The 19,580-nt window shown below is 38.6% G+C and overlaps 1 protein-coding gene across 2 annotated transcripts in view; it reads left to right on the top strand.

The window, feature by feature from the left end:
• The window catches only part of LOC137296277 (protein DENND6A-like), a 34,412-nt gene extending 15,115 nt beyond the window's left edge, over nt 1-19,297 (top strand). The window contains exons 5-21 of one of the 2 annotated variants that reach the window (XM_067828031.1): nt 1,901-1,981; nt 2,147-2,252; nt 2,746-2,825; nt 4,914-4,976; nt 7,217-7,272; nt 7,404-7,464; nt 8,213-8,274; nt 10,405-10,500; nt 11,551-11,645; nt 13,166-13,234; nt 13,878-13,942; nt 14,258-14,344; nt 14,999-15,052; nt 15,465-15,574; nt 17,067-17,169; nt 17,821-17,895; nt 18,452-19,297. In XM_067828031.1, the coding sequence (XP_067684132.1) occupies nt 1,901-1,981; nt 2,147-2,252; nt 2,746-2,825; nt 4,914-4,976; nt 7,217-7,272; nt 7,404-7,464; nt 8,213-8,274; nt 10,405-10,500; nt 11,551-11,645; nt 13,166-13,234; nt 13,878-13,942; nt 14,258-14,344; nt 14,999-15,052; nt 15,465-15,574; nt 17,067-17,169; nt 17,821-17,895; nt 18,452-18,571 (1,383 nt within the window). In that variant the 3' untranslated portion in view covers nt 18,572-19,297. The remainder of the gene's footprint in view (nt 1-1,900; nt 1,982-2,146; nt 2,253-2,745; nt 2,826-4,913; nt 4,977-7,216; nt 7,273-7,403; nt 7,465-8,212; nt 8,275-10,404; nt 10,501-11,550; nt 11,646-13,165; nt 13,235-13,877; nt 13,943-14,257; nt 14,345-14,998; nt 15,053-15,464; nt 15,575-17,066; nt 17,170-17,820; nt 17,896-18,451) is intronic. The other variant, XM_067828032.1, reaches the window with a different exon arrangement.
• The last annotated feature ends 283 nt before the right edge of the window (nt 19,298-19,580 follow it).

Raw genomic sequence — 19,580 nt, 5'->3', positions numbered from 1 at the left:
ACCTTTTCTGGCAAGCATGGCTTACTGAAGGCCTAGTCTACCCTGGGACCTTCACGGGTCTGTTATCTGTAAAGAATGTATATAGTGATGTTGGGTTTTGTAACTACATGTTCCCTGAATCATCTCAGTACAGATGGTGAGCTACTGCGTGGCTGGAAACTGTCATTCATCCAAGTACAAAGCAGGACTTGAAACTGACAAGAGTTTGCACCAGTTTCCATCAGATCCAGTCATCTGAGAAAAATGAATGTAGTTTGCTGGCAACCCACAGACATGAAAACATGTCATGTGTACAAGTATCACACCTGCCTAATTATATAATGTGGCAGAGAAAGGACTTGGGTGCATGAGTCATAAATCAATATACTTTGTTTATGACATATAGCCTGATAGGTGTTAAGTACAAATTGCATATGGTCAATGATTGCAGGTCTGTATTGCATATAATCTTTAGCAGACTGGCAGGCAGACATATAGGTGTCAATAAACCAGACATTGAGCTTTGTCTGTGACAGAGACTGCTTACCAGTATCAACAAGTTTTTTGACGTAATGAGTAGATTATTTATTTGTTTGTGTACACAACCAAGACAAGCCTACTGCTCACGACCTCATTCTCTGGGCATGCATACTGTTTCAAGCTCCTTGAACTTATTCACTGCGCATGCGTTATGGGCACTTGTGAAGATCCGGGGTAGAATAGGTCTTCAGCAACCCATGCTTGCCACAAAAGGCTACTATGCTTTTCATAAGAGGCAGCTAATGGGATTGCGTGGTCAGACTCGCTGACTTGGTTGACACAGGTCATTGGTCCCCAATTACACAGATAGATGCTTATGCTGTTGATTACTGGATTGTCTCATCCTGACTCAATTATTTAATATTGCTGAGCGTGGCATGAAACTAATCTTACTCACTCACTCATAACGTTGACATGAAGGAAAATATATTTGTGCTCAACAGGAATATTCCTCTTCATATAAAACAACTTGATTTTCCTTTCACACATTTTTTTAAATATTACATACACAAAAGCAGTCAATATTCCATTGCTGTTGTATCAAAGCAGTATTCCGCCAGTTTAGATTTTATGTGATGTCCATACAAGAAATATTTAAAAATGTAAAGGCTGACTCATTCAGTGGCAGCATGGCAATTTAGTACAGATGTTAACATTGATTTGCCCTGTGATAACATGTGACAGTTTAGCTGTGTCATCAAAATATGAATACTGAGCAAATTGACAGGCAAATCCTTAACTCTTGTCAGGGCAGACCAAATTAATTATTTTTCTACAGAATATTGTGTGAAAAGTTCAGGAGGAGTGCCCAAAGGAAATGTATTGGGGGGCTGAAGATTAATTTCTTGGACAGATTTAGGAAACATATTAATAAAAAAAATGTTTTATGGCACAATAGCTCCAAATGTCTTCAGTAGTACATGGTGATTTTTCTGTTTTGGTTGTGCGTGGAATATTTAATAATAAAACTGTGATAAATGAAAGCAAAAACAAATGATAAAAAGCACATAGAATCAGTCATACATTGTTTCCATTTTATGTTGTTTAGACCTGTAAACCAACCAAACAAAGTGATTGTTTAGGGCTTACTGGTTCAGCAGGTGTATTAAATTGAGCCTCTGAGAAATGTTCCTATTGGTTTCAATAACAAAACTAAACAGGTTTGTTATTCAGGATTCTCAAGCAGATAGATTATGTATTCTAGGTGTGTTGTACAGGACTGTCAAGCAGGTAGATGAATTCTAGGTGTCTAACACAGTACTGTCAAACAGGAAGATGAATTTAGGTGCGTTGCACAGGACTGTCAAACAGGTAGATGCATTCTTGGTGTGTTGTACAGGACTGTCAAGCAAGTAGGTACCGTGTATGTCTTCTGTTACAGTCGGACAGTGCTCACTACTACGGCTTCGTCTACTTCCGTCAGACAAAGGACAAGACCATTAGACGAGGATACTTCCAGAAGGTAAGAGAACATGGTGGTAGATAAACTTCCAAGTTTTGGGTTCCATTTATTTTATTTTTACCCTGACAGCATCATTAGAATTTGCTGATTCAAGGCTCTGTTAGGTACCATCTTCTACCATACCATTTTCAAAATCCTTGAGTTGTGTCTGGTTTTGTCTTTCAGTCGGTGGTTCTCATCAGTCGTCTGCCGTTTGTGTCTCTGTTCAGTCAGCTTGTTGGCATTGTCGCTCCTGAGTATTTTGAAAATGGTGAACCCAGTCTAGAAGCAGGTCTGTGGATCATTTGATTTTTTAACTTTTTCTTTAATTTTCTGAAGACTTCAAGGAATATAGGACTGTTTAGATGAGATTTTATAAATAAATTTAATTGCTTGTTTTTAAGGTATCCTACAAGACTTCATTAGTTTTAAGTCAGGGTTTTTCCTGTTAGAAATCCTTTTTCTACAATTTTAACAAGGACAGATTATTGATTCAAGCTTTTTTCCTAAAATGAACATAAACACAGCATCAATGGATAAATTTACTGTTCTTCTTGCATTTCAATCTTTTTTAGTCATACATGCTTTCAATATCTATGTATTTGATAATTACAGAAGTCAAAACTTGAACATGTACAAAAGAAAAATGGCTTCTTGTCATTTATTAGAATTTGTCTGACATTTGTGCATAGTTTCAACAAATTTAAAATTTGTCAATTTTAGAGAACCAAAACGAGCTCTTAATCTCTATCCTATTTGCACCATGGTGTTTACAAATGTTTCAGCTTGTCATGACATTGACCAATGGCCGATGCCGCTGCCAGGCGACACACTGAACCTCCCCATCATGGGTACAGTAATACAGGTATGTCAGTGTCGGTCCTCTTCCTCATCCTGTGCCAGGCCAGTTGGAGCTGGGCCATCCCTCTGTAGACCAATGCCTGCAATATCAGTGACTCTGTACCTGACCAACATCTGTAGTTGTTGGTTGCTAGGCCTCAGTTTGTTACATAACCTAGACACCAGCAAGATACATCTCTTCTGCTGAAGCATTTCTTAATTTGACATTTCGAAACTCACCATGCAAGAGTAAATCCCTGCTTTGAAAACAGGTATTTTAGTATTTGTGACATATCAACCACTGAAGTTACGCTTGAGCCATCAAAACTTAATACTACTGTAATGAAGAAATGCTTGAACCAGCATGATTTAATAATATTGTTAGAGCAGAGAAATTAGTCTTGAACCAGAAGGTGTTAATTTTGCTTAAGCAGTGAAATTATGTTTGACTGAGAAACATTGGCTCTTAATAATACTGTTGCAGTTTAATTATTCTTCAGACAAAATCATTGGAATCTTTCTGATTTTCCTGCCTTAGGCTTTATATATTGTGCCATGGACAAGTGCTGGTAATCACCCAGTGATGGTACTCTTCGTTAACTTGCTCTTGAGGACTGTAATTCTGATCCAATTCTCAGTGCTTCAAGTGGGAAGTGAATAAGATTCAGAAACTGAACTCATAGTAAAGTCTTTCGTCTCATTCAAGCAGGACCAGTTACAAAGTGTGAGATCTTGTGAAATAAGGTATACTCTAGTCCAGTGGACCAGTCGTATGAGAACTGTATTTCTGAGACTGACAAGACTCAGTATTTAGTATGTCAGGTACAGTGTACTGTGGTATAGTGATGCTGGTCTTCTAAATGAGACTCAGACTGCTTCAATCCTGTGGGCTTTGATGCACTTCTTATTGTGACGTTCTGAATTCTACCTTTCTGTTGTTGACTGGAAATGAAAGTTGTAGATAAATTTCCTTGGTATTAATGTTATTTTTTTTCAAATCAATTGATTCTGAATTTTATTTTGAGTAAGGATTACATTAATTCATGCATGTTGAACCTTTCTTTTATTTGTCTCTTGCTGGTCTTAAACTGTGAAAGTCTGTTTAATGTCTAAGTGCTATGGTCAGTTCACATACATCTATGTATATCTTTTCTCGGAAAGACAAAACGTACGTTGATGACCATTGCTTTCTCATCAAATTATGCATATACTTCTCAAAGAAAGTTTAAGATTAAAGAACACCTCATTTTAACTAAATTCAGGATCTTCTCCTTTGACAGTCATAAGTCTGTTATATTGGGGTATTTTTTCTATTTAACCTAGTAAATTCTGTCCCAATGTTTGCAAATGACTTAATAAATTTGTCATGACAGATTACCTGTTGTCACAAAATGATAACTTGAGTGTGAGTGACACCTGTTGATAGAGGGTTAAATGAACAACTGATGGATATTTACTGAATAGACAACAGCACTTGGTTTGATAGATAAATGGACTGTATCCCTGGCAACCAGAATATATTATGACCAGCATGAGACATTTTGCAACAGCATTACAATGGTGGATCTTAACTAAACTGTAGAAGATTGTGCTGAAGTATCACAATTTCTTTAGAAATTCTTAAGAAATATGTTTTTCTCATGGAATGATGTGTTCACTGCAAAATGTACATTTTGTCCTTTTACAATCACCTGCATCCACCAAGGTGGAATTAAAGTACCAATAATACTTACCTGTAAAATACCACAGAATCAGAAAACGCTTTGCGCAAGCCATGCTTATCAAAATGCTTTTACCTCCACTGTAGTTTATGTAGACCTCCGCTTTAGTCTGTGTCGACATCTGGTCAAGTCTGTTGACCTCCACAATAGCCTATGTCAACCTCCACTGTAGTCCAGGTAGATCCCTCACTGTAGTTAATGCTAACATCAACATCTACTGTAGTCTACATTGACTCAGCTGTGTTTTTTTCCACCTCTGCTCTAGTCTGTCGACCTCCACTATAGTCTGTCAACCTGCGCCGTAGAGTTAGTTGATCCCCATTGTTGTGCTGTTGCAGTTTGGGTTGTTTTGTATTTGTTTTGAGTTGCCGTGTTTATGTTTCCCTGTCTAGGTTAGAGTTCCTTGTTGCACTGACAAAGTGATAGGGCAGCCCCAGCCACGCATCCCCATCCCGGTGAGTCCACTGTGCAGGGGAGATAACTCCTCTCACAGAGTTGTATGCCCTTGCTGTTCCTTGAATAGCTGTAAAGTCATGGTTGCTGGCTGAATTAGTGAATGCATCTGTAAGGAATCAATTTCGTCTTTAATTTTTCTTTTCTTTCATTCACTATTATGATTTTTCAGCATGTCCAGTGAATAAATTACAACGTTTCACTGCATGTGAATGACATTTCCTATGACTAACTGCAAAAGCTGTGAATAAGTGAGATACTCCCTCTAACAGCAAATGCTAACAGTGAGAAGACTGTATTTTCATATCAATAATGTTAAACAATTAATCCTATTAATGATATTTCTGATTATTGATCCTCCTAGCCAGCCCTAGTTTCTATAGTTTCATACTTGTGCTCAAACAGGATGGAAAGAAATAACTTTGTTCCTGCGTCTCAAAATTTGACCCAACTCTCGAGTACCTTTTCCAACAATAACATGCACACAAATGACATATTTTCTGGATGTTTCCTGAGTGAAAATACTTCCAAATACAATAATCTATCTCTGTAACCACTTTTGTTAGGGAGCTGATGTGTGTTACCTCCGCTGGATGATTCTTTGAGTCAGTCTGACCACAGTCTGTTCCGTAATATAGCAGTCTAAATAAACCTTATGTTTATTTTCAGTAGACTGTAGCAGCAACTAACTCAGGTTCCAGTAGACTAGTGAGGAATGCTTGTTGCTCTATATTATTATGTCATTGGGCAATGTCTATTGGATTGAGTGTTAACTAGCCATGCTGAAGACCAGGGATCGATTCCTTACATGGGTACAATGTGTGAAGCCCATTTCTGGTGTCCCCCATGTGATCTTGCTGGGATATTGCTGAAAGCACACTCAGTATGACCCTTGCTCTTTGGATAAGTGTATTCAAATTTCTTTCTTATCTTAATCCGATACCAGACACTTTGTTTTAACATACACAGGTAATGAACAATGATAATTTTTCGTTAGTGACATTGAGGTAATGACTTGATTTTTAGATGGATAATATCACCTGTAGTTGATTGCCTATTGTTTGACAGAAGCAAAACATATTGGAATTTGTTTGATGCATATTGAAGTCAATACTAATGGATTGCCATCATGTAGATGGATTATTGATGTGGGCAGCATTGCACAACAAACAAACAAACAAACTGTACCAGGTCATAAAAACCCATGACATTCTGGATTAAGTTAAAGTAGTCTAGTGGATAAAGTTTCAGCTCATCATGCCAAAAACTCAAGTCTGATTCCCTACATAGGTATTCAGAGAATCTAAAGTGTCTACTGATATCAAATATATCAACATGAGTTCACATGAAGTAACAAATATTCATGGCTTGTCAAGGATATTTTTACCTTTATCAACGAGTGTTGATATAATTGATATCAGTAGACATGCAGGTGAGATTATACATATCATCCAAAATCATTCTTCATTATTTCAGTGAAAAATGTACATCTCTGAACACAGCACTGCCATTAGACTTGCAGTGCAGCAATGTCAAGGATCAAGTTCATGACATCATAGCATTGTCAGGGCATTGTGCAAAATCTACTGTCCAAACAATATCTCCTAGGAGGTATCATCTGATCTCACACATGCAATACCTCCTGTAGAGCACAGTTTTGGGTGATAAAATATGTTAAGCCCATTTCTGGTGTTCCTAGCCATGATATTGCAGGAATACTGCTTGATGCGGCGTAAAACCAAATACAGTCACCCTCTGTACAACACTAATATTTCTATTTGGGTACTGCAGCTGAGGGCATTAGGTAGTCAGAATAAATTATTTGGTTGACTGCATGTCATTGTATCCTAATGGTGTGGATCGTAGCTCATAATATCAGCCACTAGTTTGTCAGGTCAAGACTTGATTATTTACAAACCTGTCATGTAGGTAGAATATTACTGAAAGTCTTTTAAAACAACAATATAAAACCATTTAGTTGGATGGAGCACAATTGTTTTACGCTGTAACTTTAGCATTGTCATTTTGACATTTTATTACAACTTAGGATATTGCTGATTTGACATAATATTCGAACTCACTCGACCTGAATTCAAACTCATTGGGTAGAAACGTTAACTGAGTTCAGTCATTTGCTTACTACTTTACAAATATTTATCGTATACTGTTTTCTGATTTTCACTGATTTTTGAATAATGTGTGTAGGTGACTTCATATTGATTTTATATTTTTGCTATTTCAGCATGATATTCCAGCGCACACAATCCTACCTTCATTACATGAAGTTGATATATACAGGTATGAAACATCAATTTTAATCAATTTGTTGAGAATCTGTTGTCAGTTTCATGCCTTTTCACATTTATCATGACTTAATGAATTTCCACTTTCCAACGTTTTGTTGACATGATTACATTTTGTTATTGCAGTGCATTTCAGTCTATTCTACCTCATATTCAACTGCTGTGGGAGCTTGTACTTGTGGGAGAGGTGAGGTGACATGGCTTCTTTACTATCAGCCTTTATGTTTTGAATTCACCAATATTTGTTTTCACATTGATTTCTTCTCTTAGATTGGAAATCCTCTTTCACTGTGTAGTGAAAGGCATCAACAGTGAAAGCATTGAAAATTGGCGGCTTTTTTCTTCACATGTCCAAAATTTGCTTTCTTTTGGACTTGAATTTCAGCACAAATTGGCAACTAGTGATTGCACAGGCACATCAGTTAATGTGATAGAGGGTTGGACCATTGTTGTCCTTTAAATAAGGCAATAGAATATTGTTTTTGGAATTTGTTTGAAATTTACGATTTTCCAATTCTAATTTGTCAATGACAATGTGTATTCATTGGGAAATATTTACCTATTGAAACTTTACAGATAAACATTGTATATTGTACATTGTATACTGTACATTGTATATTGTACATTGTATATTGTACATTGTATATTGTATACCAGTCAAAGCCATTAAGGACCACATTATTCTATCATGTCATGATTGGTTAGCTGTAGTAATATGAAAGAATGGAGTGTGACATAATTTTAGTCATGACAGATAAACTACACTTACAGTAAAGAATTAAGTGTGATGTGTAAGTACATAGTTTGCATCTGTGTACCTGACAAATAATTGAAAAAATAATATGCAGAAATGAAAAAGAACATGTTTGCTGAAAGAGAAAAATGTATAAGCATGTTTGTGAGAGCTTTAACTTACAGCAATTGTTCTGTTTCAGCCCGTTGTCGTGATGGCCGCCTCTCCCTCCATCACCAGCAACTGTGTTCAAGCTTTAATCAAGTGAGTGTCAGCCCTGTGATTTGGGTTTCCTGGTAAAACACTGATATTCTTGTATCACAGCTCTCCCATGAGTTAAAATTAATTTGATTAAACAAGATCTGGTATCCCATTTGTGTAGATCAATGCTCCTGCAGTTATTCACCCGATTATCTGGTCCAGACTCAATCATGTCTGCTGTAATTTGGCTGGACGGGTTGGCTGGACTATTTCTGAGTGCTGCATTAAACAAAAGACAACTAACCTGCATAACGCTTAATCAGGGATAGGTAACGTGTCTTAGGAGTTAGAGAGTATTTCATTATTACATTGTTCACAGGTTCACCAGCTCTACTTTTCTCAACTGAGGGAAGCATTTTTTAGAGATTCACTTCTCATGCCTGTTCATTTATGATGGCTGTTAAATTGTAGTGACGTAGGTGAAGCCTCACTTTGAGGCCAATAACATTTGCTTTATAAGTGTGTATATTTACATAATTATTCCTGTTGTTGAATGGTTCTCTAATATTTGGCTTTCACATTTGTAATTCTGCTCATGTACTTTTGTAATCAAATTATTGCCTTGACTTTAACCACTTTATTTCTTTATTTGAAGTTTTATAATCATAGAGTCTTTAAATAATAATAAACATAATCTAAAATGAAATGCCTTAAACCCAAGAAATTAGGTTCACTCCCAAAACGCCGACCGCACAAAATGCCGACCTCCTGTAACCCAGACAAATTAATGAGGTGTGACTGTAAGAACAGCCCTGTCTCACCCACTGATAAATGAACCCGCCCATTTAGTCTTGTTAGTATGTGTTTTTACATGGAACAGCATTAGGTTTGATCAAAGTACTCACATTAATTGACTTTTGCTACTCAGAGCGTACATTGTATATACATTATCTTCTCCCTGTTTAGTGCATGTATGTGTTTGCACACGAAACAGCATTATGTTTGATCAAAGAACTCCTAGTAATAATGTATGTATCTTCTCCCTGTTTTGATCAAAGAGTCATTTATTCAGATAATGAAAACAATGTTTTGTTGACAATTTGATTTTAAAACATAGTTAGTAGGATTATTTTTTCGCAAACTATATAAGATAGAGGACATAGGTTTTCAACAACCACAGAGATGGCTAGTCTTCAGAGAGTAGAGTACGTGAAGTCGCAGAAGGGTGCCCCTCAGGTATTTCTTCAAGGTCACACTTACACAAAGAATAAAGTCAGAGGTGAGTTTGTTCACCGGCGTTGTACTGTGAGCAAGTGCAAAGGAAAGTGCACAACAGCTGGCGACTTCATCGTGAATGTTTCTGGTGAACATCCGAGGACCAATAACAACCTAGAAGGTTTCCACAGCAGACTAAGCAAGCAGCTCCCCCACCACCACCGCAACGTCTACAGATTTGTGGAAATCATCCAGAAGGTCGAGATCAACGAAAGAGCCAAACTCCAGCAGATCAATCTTGGTGCCGCTCCCCCTCCTAGGAAAAGGGTCTACCGAGAAGTTGACAACAGGCTCTTCCGTCTTCAAGCATCCCTCCATGTTGGGACCAAGACATCAATGGAGTTCCTCGATGCTGTGGGGCATCTGCTCAAACTTGGTTGACAAACCCTTGTGACATCATTCTGCCATCACTGAAGTATTGAAGTCTAGTGACATGAACTGTGACATTCGTGTGACAAGTAGTGCCATAGTTGAACTCTGACAATTTCATTTCACGTGTCTTTATATAGTGCTGATATAATATATTTGATGAGTTATGAAACAATGAATACGTCTCTGCTATAGCATGTATAAAGTGCCTACCTAAATATCAAATGAAATTTCCAGTTGTTGATGTCCTTATGCGGTGCTTATATTTACAATATGTTTGATAACTTATGAAAAAATAAACACTTTTTAAAGTCTTTTGTCTTCGTGTTTTGAGAGTAGGATTAGTTGGACTAGTTCATTATTTAATGAAGGTTACAGAGTAACAAACTAGAATGCAATGAACCATAACATTTGTTGTTTTAACACGTCAGTGTTTTGGGAGGTCGGCGTTTTGGGAGGACACCAGAAATTATGTGTAATATCAGACTACCAGCCTCATTGGCATGTCTTTCCGAGATAGCTGTGTGAAACACTGTATATTGTCTACAGTTTGATAGCCCCCCTGCGGTACTGCTCGGACTTCCGGCCATACTTCACAATACACGACAGTGAGTTCAAGGAGTACACCACGAAAGTTCAGGCTCCGTGAGTTACCTTAGTTTTTTTTTACATGTGTAGAGCTTGTTTCAGGTGTTTAGACCAGACCAATTATATTTCTTGTTTTAAGGATTTGCCAGACATATTTTTTCAAGAATCTGAAAAACAATTAAAATTATTTTTTCCTCCTCAAAAAACAAATGCCTAATGTTTTAGTGGCCAAAGATGTAAATTTACCAGAGACAATTTTCTACATTGTTTTATGCCCCATGTACACTTCATAAATTGCTGACCCATGAAGATCCAGGATAGAACAGGTCTCAGCAACCCATGCTTGGTACAAGAGGTGACTATACTTGTGGTAAGAGGCAACTAACGGGATCAGGTGGTCAGGCTGACTGACTTGGTTGACATGTCATCCATTCCCAATTGCACAGATCGATGCTCATGTTGTTGATCACTAGATTGTCTGGTCCAGGCTGGATTAATTTACAGACCACCACCATACAGCTGGAATATTGCTGAGTGCACTCACTCACTCCCTCATAAATTGCCAAAAGTAAAATGCTTCGATCATTTAAAAGGAATCTTATGTTGATTGGTGATTTTATTTTTAGTTTTTTATCCCTCCTGCCTTTAGCTTTTCTGAGGGCAAAAATCTGTAAAACCAGAAATAATTGGTCTGGTCTTATGTCGTAATATCATGACTGTACTTCACCCCTTTTTCACAACATGGAGCTAAGGATAGAACTACTAATAAAGTCAGCCACAAGGAGCTCTGGGATTTACAAAACACTTCTATTGCTGAAAAATGCGAGAAATACTTTGAAGCCCAGTATTTGTAGATATTTGCTAAAATTCATAAAGAAATATTTTCTTTGTTTTTCATGAAAGCTATTTCCCCCATAAATTTTCAGCTAAAGATGTCAGTAGTCACTTATGAGCTATCCCTCTATGAAATGGCAAACAACAGGGCATATTCACTAACTCACTGTAATACTAACTTGTGGGAAATACCTAAGCTGGATCCTGTTCTACTGTAACATGGTGTGTGACAACTTCTCTTGCTCTCTCCATGCCTCTCCTGCTTTATTCCAGCCCCTCGGTCATCCTGGGAGTGACCAACCCTTTCTTTGCCAAGACACTGCAGCACTGGCCCCATATCATCAGGATTGGGGAGATGGGTGGGATAGGTAAGACTGATGTCAGCAGGTGCTTGTACCTGGCCACATGTCATAATCAGGGAGATAGGTGGGATAGGTAAGACTGATGTCAGCAGGTGCTTGTACCTGGGTACATATCAAGATCAGGGAGATGGGTGGGATAGGTAAGACTGATGTCAGCAGTTGCTTGTACCTGGGTACATATCAAGATCAGGGAGATGGTGGGATAGGTAAGACTGATGTCAGCAGGTGCTTGTACCTGGGTACATATCAAGATCAGGGAGATGGGTGGGATAGGTAAGACTGATGTCAGCAGGTGCTTGTACTGGCCACATATCAAGGTCCGGGAGATGGGTGGGACAGGTAAGACTGATGTCAGCAGGTGCTGGTACTGGCCACATATCAAGGTCAGGGAGATGGGTGGGACAGGTAAGACTGATGTCAGCAGGTGCTTGTACTGGCCACATATCAAGGTCAGGGAGATGGGTGGGAAGGTAAGACTGATGTCAGCAGGTGCTTGTACTGGCCACATATCAAGGTCAGGGAGATGGGGGGGATAGGTAAGACTGATGTCAGCAGGTGCTTGTACTGGCCACATATCAAGGTCAGGGAGATGGGGGGGGGATAGGTAAGACTGATGTCAGCAGGTGCTTTTACTGATGCGAAAGATATTTTAATTCTCCATCAGTGTATATACTGTGTATTATCAAGGCAAGTTTGAGATGGTTTGGTGACAGACTAACTCACTTACTTTAGTGTGGTGTCCACAAATGGGTTCAGCCTTTCACATTTAATCAAATGAGGCACAACTTAAGTACTGTCTCACATTGGGTTTTATCATACACGTTTTCAGTAAAACTTCACTGCCTTTCATAACTATTTGAAGGATCCATAACTATTTGAAGGATCCAAAGTACATCCATATTATAGTACATTACATAATGTGGAACACATTCCAAGTAAAATCTTATTTACCAAGGACATAACAAAACTGCAATTTCATGCACTGTGACCAGTCAAAACTATACTGAACATCATTGAAAACGCACCAGGGGTGGTGCGTTTTCAATGATGTTCAGTATATATAGTAACATTGAAGGTGGAAATGGACAAACTTTGAAAATGGAAACATCTACATGTACGGGAAACTTCTTGCAATCAAAAATTACAAGACAGAGAGTTAGATTCCGATACCGATACATGAGTTTCATAAATATGGTGTTACACGGGACATACTTTAGTATTTTGTTTATTACTCACCCAACACTAGCAAAATAATATCAAGCAAAGTACTTCTTTCCTAAAACTTAGGCAAGTGTGATGACACTCTGCTTTACGGTAGTCAATCAAGGTCTAATACTACTGTGACAGAGGTATTGTCATTGTGATGCCATAACTTTGACGTCAGACTTACGGCATCATGCGATGGTATTAACATTGTGTAATAACTTTGTAAAATTATTTAGCATTGATATCTTCAATGGGTGAGTAATAAAAGAAATTCTGACATGTCTGGAGATCTTTGATGGAAGATGACTCTGTGGTTTCAGGCAGCTCTCCAAAGCCTTTCAACAAATTAAAGAAAGCAAGTGCCCTGAAGACCTTGGACTCCAAACCAGGTGAGCTACATTGCCTCAGTTGGTAGCCCTCACATTTAACAATGGAAGCTAGATCATTTATTGATGTGACTGTAATGGCCCTGTGAAGATCATTTACTGATGTGACTGTCATGGCCTACCTTATATTGATACATACCACGATAACCTGAGTCACAGACCTGTGAAGATCCAGATTGGAAATGGCCTTTAGTACTCAGTGCTTGTTATAAAGAGGCAACAAACAGGAGCAGGGGATCAGGCTCACTGACTTGACTGTCAGATATGCAGATATATCACTGGATTGTCTGGCCCAGACTTGATTATTCATAATCACCTGACCACCTCCATTTAGCTGGAATATTGCCAGATGTGGCTTTAAACAACAAACCAACCAAACTACTTGAGCCACAGCATATGTGATTCTTACATGACACATTCTTTCTCTTGTTTCATAACAAAAGATATTCACTTTCATTAAACTTATCATGTAATGACATTTACCATTTTGTTCTGTGCACATAAAGTAATGTTTGTATTACAAGACATCATGTTTAGGGTTTAGGAATTGCACACCCACTTCCTTTTCTAAAATGAAATTTTGGCCAAGTACATTAAATTAAATTATTGCTGTGTAATGATGTTCAACACTCCTTTGTGTTTGCAGGTGTGTACACACGTTACAAAGCCTTTTTGAGCAAAGACAAGACAATTCTTAAGAGACTCTTAAAGGTACGTGGTTACAGTTGAAAAGTGCATTTTGAAACTAACTTTATTCTTTCAGCAATTATAATCTGTTTTCAGAAGCTAGAGTGTGAAGTGAGTTGCTTCCCTTTGACATGCCCCAAACCTTGGATCATGGGTTCAGATACCTTTCAACACTACTATGAATTCTGCCCGGAAGTTGTAAATCTAGGACATGCATGCCATTAAGCATCTCTCCCATATTAAGCTGATACATATATAACTGAAATCTGGTTCAAGGTAGTGTTAACCAGACTCGCTTGTCAGTTGATCTGTTTAGATTATTTGTTATGCATGTTGCAGGGACAGATGCATCGACCTGTAGAGGCCCAGAACGCTATCCTCCGCCGCCATTATCTAGAGCTTACACAAAGCTTCATGATCCCCTTGGTAAGTCGTAGAAGAGTCATGTTATATATGTCTCCCAAACTGGGCCAGGAGCTGCCATTAGGTGTACATCATCTTTTGTCCTTCAAGTGTGGTGGAAATGGCACCATGAAATGCTTCTATATGCTGTAAACATTTAAAGAAACTTCTTCACTACAAAGAAATACTGGAATACTTCTATGTACTATAAAACATTTAAAGAAACTTTGTCTTCACCTCATCAAAGAATTATCCCTTAAATATTCATAATCCCCATCTTTGTAGTTCTAGATGATGTTTTTCACTCTTTGGACAGTTTTCCCCTTAACAACTATCGACTATCATTATGTCTTATTCTGAATGAAGTTCAGGGCATAATTATTCCATGGAGATTGTGAATTAAAATTGATCAAAATGATCCACTGACTTCGTTGGTCTTGTTTGATAATGGTTTTATTCAATGGCATGTGTTAAAGATCATGAATTCAAGTACTGGGTTATCAGGTCCAATGTCTGTCGAATGTATTGGGCTTCATCAAGCTGGACTGTTCCAGACTTGACTATACCAGTGGTAACATAGAAGGTGCAGTGCTGTGTTGAGTTATGGTTATCAAACAAACAACTTCGAGGTGTCAAGCAGTTACAGAATGATTCATTTGTGTTTGATTGTGTTTCCAGGAACGTTACATGGCAAGTCTCATGCCCCTACAGAGAAATATCTCGCCTCACAAGGTAGGGAAATATATCTAAACACAAATCAAACTTCATGGAAAGAAGTTCAAGAGCATGAACATGTTGAAAATATGTCTCAGTTTCTTAGCAGTGATTGCTTTTTGTTATCTTATTTGTTTCTGAAAGTTGAAGGCATCAGTGAAGAAATTTCCTGCAGTACCATAGTCTTGTGTTGTCCCCATGAATACAATCAGTACCTTGGCCAATGTACTGTTCTCTTCTTGGGGGTGATGGGGCAGCCTAGTGGTTAAAGCATTTACTCATCATGCTGAACACCAAGGTTCAATTCCTCATATGGGCACAATGTTTGAAGCACATTCCTAGTGTCCCCTGCCATGATGTTTTGCTGGAATATTTCTGAAAGCAGCATAAAACCAAAAGTCACCCACTACAATACTGTTCTCCTTCACAGGCGCCACCTCATCTACGACCTTTTGACCCTGATGAGTTCCTTCGGACAGTGGAGACCTCGGGGCCACAACTGACGTCAGGCACGAAGGGCGACTGGGAGGGGCTGTATAGGTAGGGGAGACAACTCTTCTTGCCAACTAACCATAATAGTGATTGTATAGAATAAGTGAATGTGGATGACAACTTCTTTAATACTGGAACATGACGTTTCGATACAGGTTCTTGTTTCGTTTTCAAAGTGTAAATGATACAGGGAGAGAACAGGCGATATATATACATAAACTAATTAACAAGTGATGATAAAGACAAAGGGTTAACAATGGATACAAGGATAACATGGAAGCCAGTAGTGCACAGAACCTAGTATGAATACAAGTTAACAATGTGATGATAACTAAGTAAGCCAGTGAGGTACACAGAGTTGGTTTGTACAGTAGGCTAGAGTGGTTTGAGGAGCTCATCGTAAGCCATGGGGATGGGGTAACCTTGGTCTCTGTTAATCAGGGGTCGTTATCGTTTGATGTTGATAGCTTCAGTTATTTTCCGTTTGGTAAAGTCTGATTGGCTCTTTGAGAGGATGGTGTAGTCAGTCCAGTTGATTAGGTGATCGGGATTGGGCCGCTATGTGATCTGAAACTGCTGATTTCTGGTCCGATTTGATGGTTGATTTCTGATGTTCCTTGATTCTGGTGTCGACAGGACTGGATGTTTCTCCTATGTATGAGTGCCCACAATTGCAGTCAATTTTGTAGATTACATCCTTGGGGTTGGGTTTTATGGCTTGCGGGTGTTTTCTTCCATTGGCCTGTAGGAGGTTGTTGATGGTGACAGAGGTAGTAAAGGTGGTGTCTATTCCTGCTTGTTGCTTAAGAAGTCTGCTGATATGGTGGGAGGGTTTGACGATGTATGGGATGGAAATCTTTATTGGAGCCGATTCAGGTAGGGAGGGTTTGGTAGCAGGTGGCAATAAAGTTGCTACAACTGTCCTGTTCACTAACTGGGGTGGGTAATCATTAAGGTTGACAAAAACATCTCTCAAACAACCCACTCTGTGTACCTCACTGGCTTACTTAGTTATCATCACATTGTTAACTTGTATTCATACTAGGCTCTGTGCACTACTGGCTTCCATGTTATCCTTGTATCCATTGTTAACTCTTTGTCTTTATCATCACTTGTTAATTAGTTTTTGTATATATATCGCCTGTTCTCTCCCTGTATCATTTACACTTTGAAAACGATACAAGAACCTGTGTCGAAACGTCGTGTTCCAGTATTAAAGAAGTTGTCATCCATATACACAAATTCTATTTACTTCCAACTTCAAAATATGCCTCTCAAGCAAGTCATAATAATGATTGGAAGCCTATTCCTGGAACTACAGAGGCTACATATTATTCTCTATGTTCTGAGATGGTAAAATGTGTAGACTAACATCACCGCCATGAACAATTAACAGTTATAAACAATCAACATTATCAAAAAAATGCTTAACATCATCACAGCTCCAACCATTTAACATCATAATAGGCACAAACACTTAACCTCATCACAATGCTCACTCACTTGCTCACTCACTCATTTATATGATGCTCCATTCCAGACGGTACTTCCGATCACCCAACTTTGAGGGCTGGTATTTTGAGAGGCAGCAGGAGGTCAACAAGAAGCTACAGATTCTGCACATGGATGTGCTGTGTAGTGCGGTCAGTAATTCCTGTCAGTATTTCCTGCGCTACCCAGCCTAGTGGCTAAAATATTTATTTGTCATGCACAGGATGCAGGTTTAATTCCCAACATGGGTACAATGCGTAAAGCCCCATGTGTACTGGCAAACAAGGATAAGTTGCACCAGTGCAGAGAATGTGTGTACGAGAAGTAGGCGCTGCGCGGGAATGAGCAAATCTATTTGGTTAGTGTAAGGGAGGGCATATGTAGATTTGTACACTTGCAATGCATGACAATGAAATTGATTCTGCTGCACACACCATGCTCTTAATGTGGTCAGTGTAGCAAGTCGTTAATATTCGGATATATAGATATATATATTTTGTGAGAATAAAATATGTCAAAGTTAGGCAAGCATGGTCAGGTATAACATTCTCAGACCAGAGCAGTGACATATAATGTTATTAACCTAGGACCCCTTCGTTCACAATGTTAAGTGCCAGTGGTAGCACTGATACATGCTAATACTGGTCAGTTCTCACGATGGCACTCAACTTAGATTTGTTTGCCAGTACATTTTGACATCTGACCCAGAGCTGACAGAGAGAAATCTGTAAATGAGGTTATGATCTGTAGGTCGGTGTAGCACCTCATGTTCCTGTGTTTGATGTCTATCTCTGTGTGTTCAGAATCTGGTAGACTGGGTCGCTGACAAGGAAGAAGTGGAGGTGGTGGATCTCATAATCCGCCTCCGAGAAAAGATGGTAGGTGTCAGTGGTATAGAAAACATGATTGTGATTAGAAGATTAAACTCTGGGCGAAACCCAGAACCATGTGTATGATGGGGATTGAACAAAGACTGTGACAGACAGAAATCTGTGAACTGAAATAGTGCCATTGGATAGAGATAATAAGAGGATGCATGGCCATTTGTGCCTTTATGAAAAAAACCCACAAAATCTGGCCTTTGTGCAAATCTTTGCCCTTACAGTAAGGTAGCCAAGTGGTTTTGTTGTCATGCCAAAGACCAGGTTGATTCCCCACTTATGTTCAATGAGCGAAGCCCATTTGTGCGGTTCCCAGCAATGATGTGGCTGGAATATTGCCAAAAGTAGCGTAAAACTGACCTCAATCACTCTTATTAAGCGTTCATGTTGTGAATGGTTGGAATAACGTTCAAATTTCTTCTAATTACACTCAAACAAGTTTCTCGTTCATATGCCTGTTCTCATGTTTCTATGATTCAGAACTCTGTGTACATTATCATCCACAATCTGTCAGTCTTTCACAGTAACTGAATCTTCTATTGTTCTCTTGTAGAAATTTGCAGGAAACAATCAGCTAATTGTGGCAAAGGACAGTATACAGAAACTCCAATCTCATCTAGATGCCATCATTACTTCTCTCCCAGAAGATCTGCAGGTTGTTCTCAAGACATGACCTTCACCTTCACATTAGGTCAAGGTCATAATGGGTGTGCCATGCAGGCTACATCGACCTCTGTGAGGTCAGAGTTCACCTCTAGGCATCACGGAGCAGAAGCGAAACCTCAGCTATGGATGTGTGACAAAGTGTGACAACACAACATCTGCAATGATTTAAGCGCCCAAACACCATCAAACCAACAGAAAGAAGGTTGTGTCCAAGAGTGCTACTCATTAGCTGGGGCTTTATATCATTCCCAGAGTCAGAATCATTTCCATTTTGCCTTCATTGTTTGTGCCTCTGTCATATAAAGTCACCGGTAGTCTAGCCTAATGACACGAGGTGTTTCAGAGTCTTGTCAATGGTTATAGGGCAAACTGTATACTTAATAGTAGAACTAGTATACGTGAAGTGGAGCATAGAACTGCTCCGTGTAATTCAAAGTGGTCAACTCTACATACAGCATTTGAAGAAAAACAAGCATAATGGCCAAGGTGAAGTTTGTACCCAAAGAAGTGATCGATAAATGTGCAATACAGTTTTTCCAGTGTGCATTTCCAAGAAACAGAATCAGTAGCTTGGGGAACGATATCTGTACTGCTGTGTCAAAGCAAATATGACGTTGCACGCAGAGCTGGCATAATCCAGTGCAGTCAGGAATCTATTCAGCTACAATGATGGGCATAGTGGAGGAATACCGGTACCTCCTTTCAAGGTGTATAATAAAGTTGGTTTCTGTTATGATTATGCGTTCTTTTTAACTTTTAATTGTGTGAAATGATGTTTGGTTTTAGTTTAAATCCCATGATTTTTATTCAGTGAAGATGATGACTGAAACTTTGAAAGGGAAGATGTTTTTAAAAGTTTTTAAAAGACTATTTTACAGGTGATTGATATTATTAGTACAAGAAAGTAATGAAATCTTTATTGATGAAATCGGTTTCGAAAAAAACTGTAACCTAATGTCTTGCTGAAAGATATTCTGAATATCACTTTCAGAATTTAGCAGGATTTTTAAAGGGTA

Source organism: Haliotis asinina, chromosome 9 (assembly GCF_037392515.1).
Source record: "Haliotis asinina isolate JCU_RB_2024 chromosome 9, JCU_Hal_asi_v2, whole genome shotgun sequence".
Classification (NCBI taxonomy): Eukaryota; Metazoa; Mollusca; class Gastropoda; order Lepetellida; family Haliotidae; genus Haliotis; species Haliotis asinina.
The sequence above is the reverse complement of the archived record's forward strand: the minus strand, read 5'-3'. Positions and strand labels throughout refer to the sequence as shown.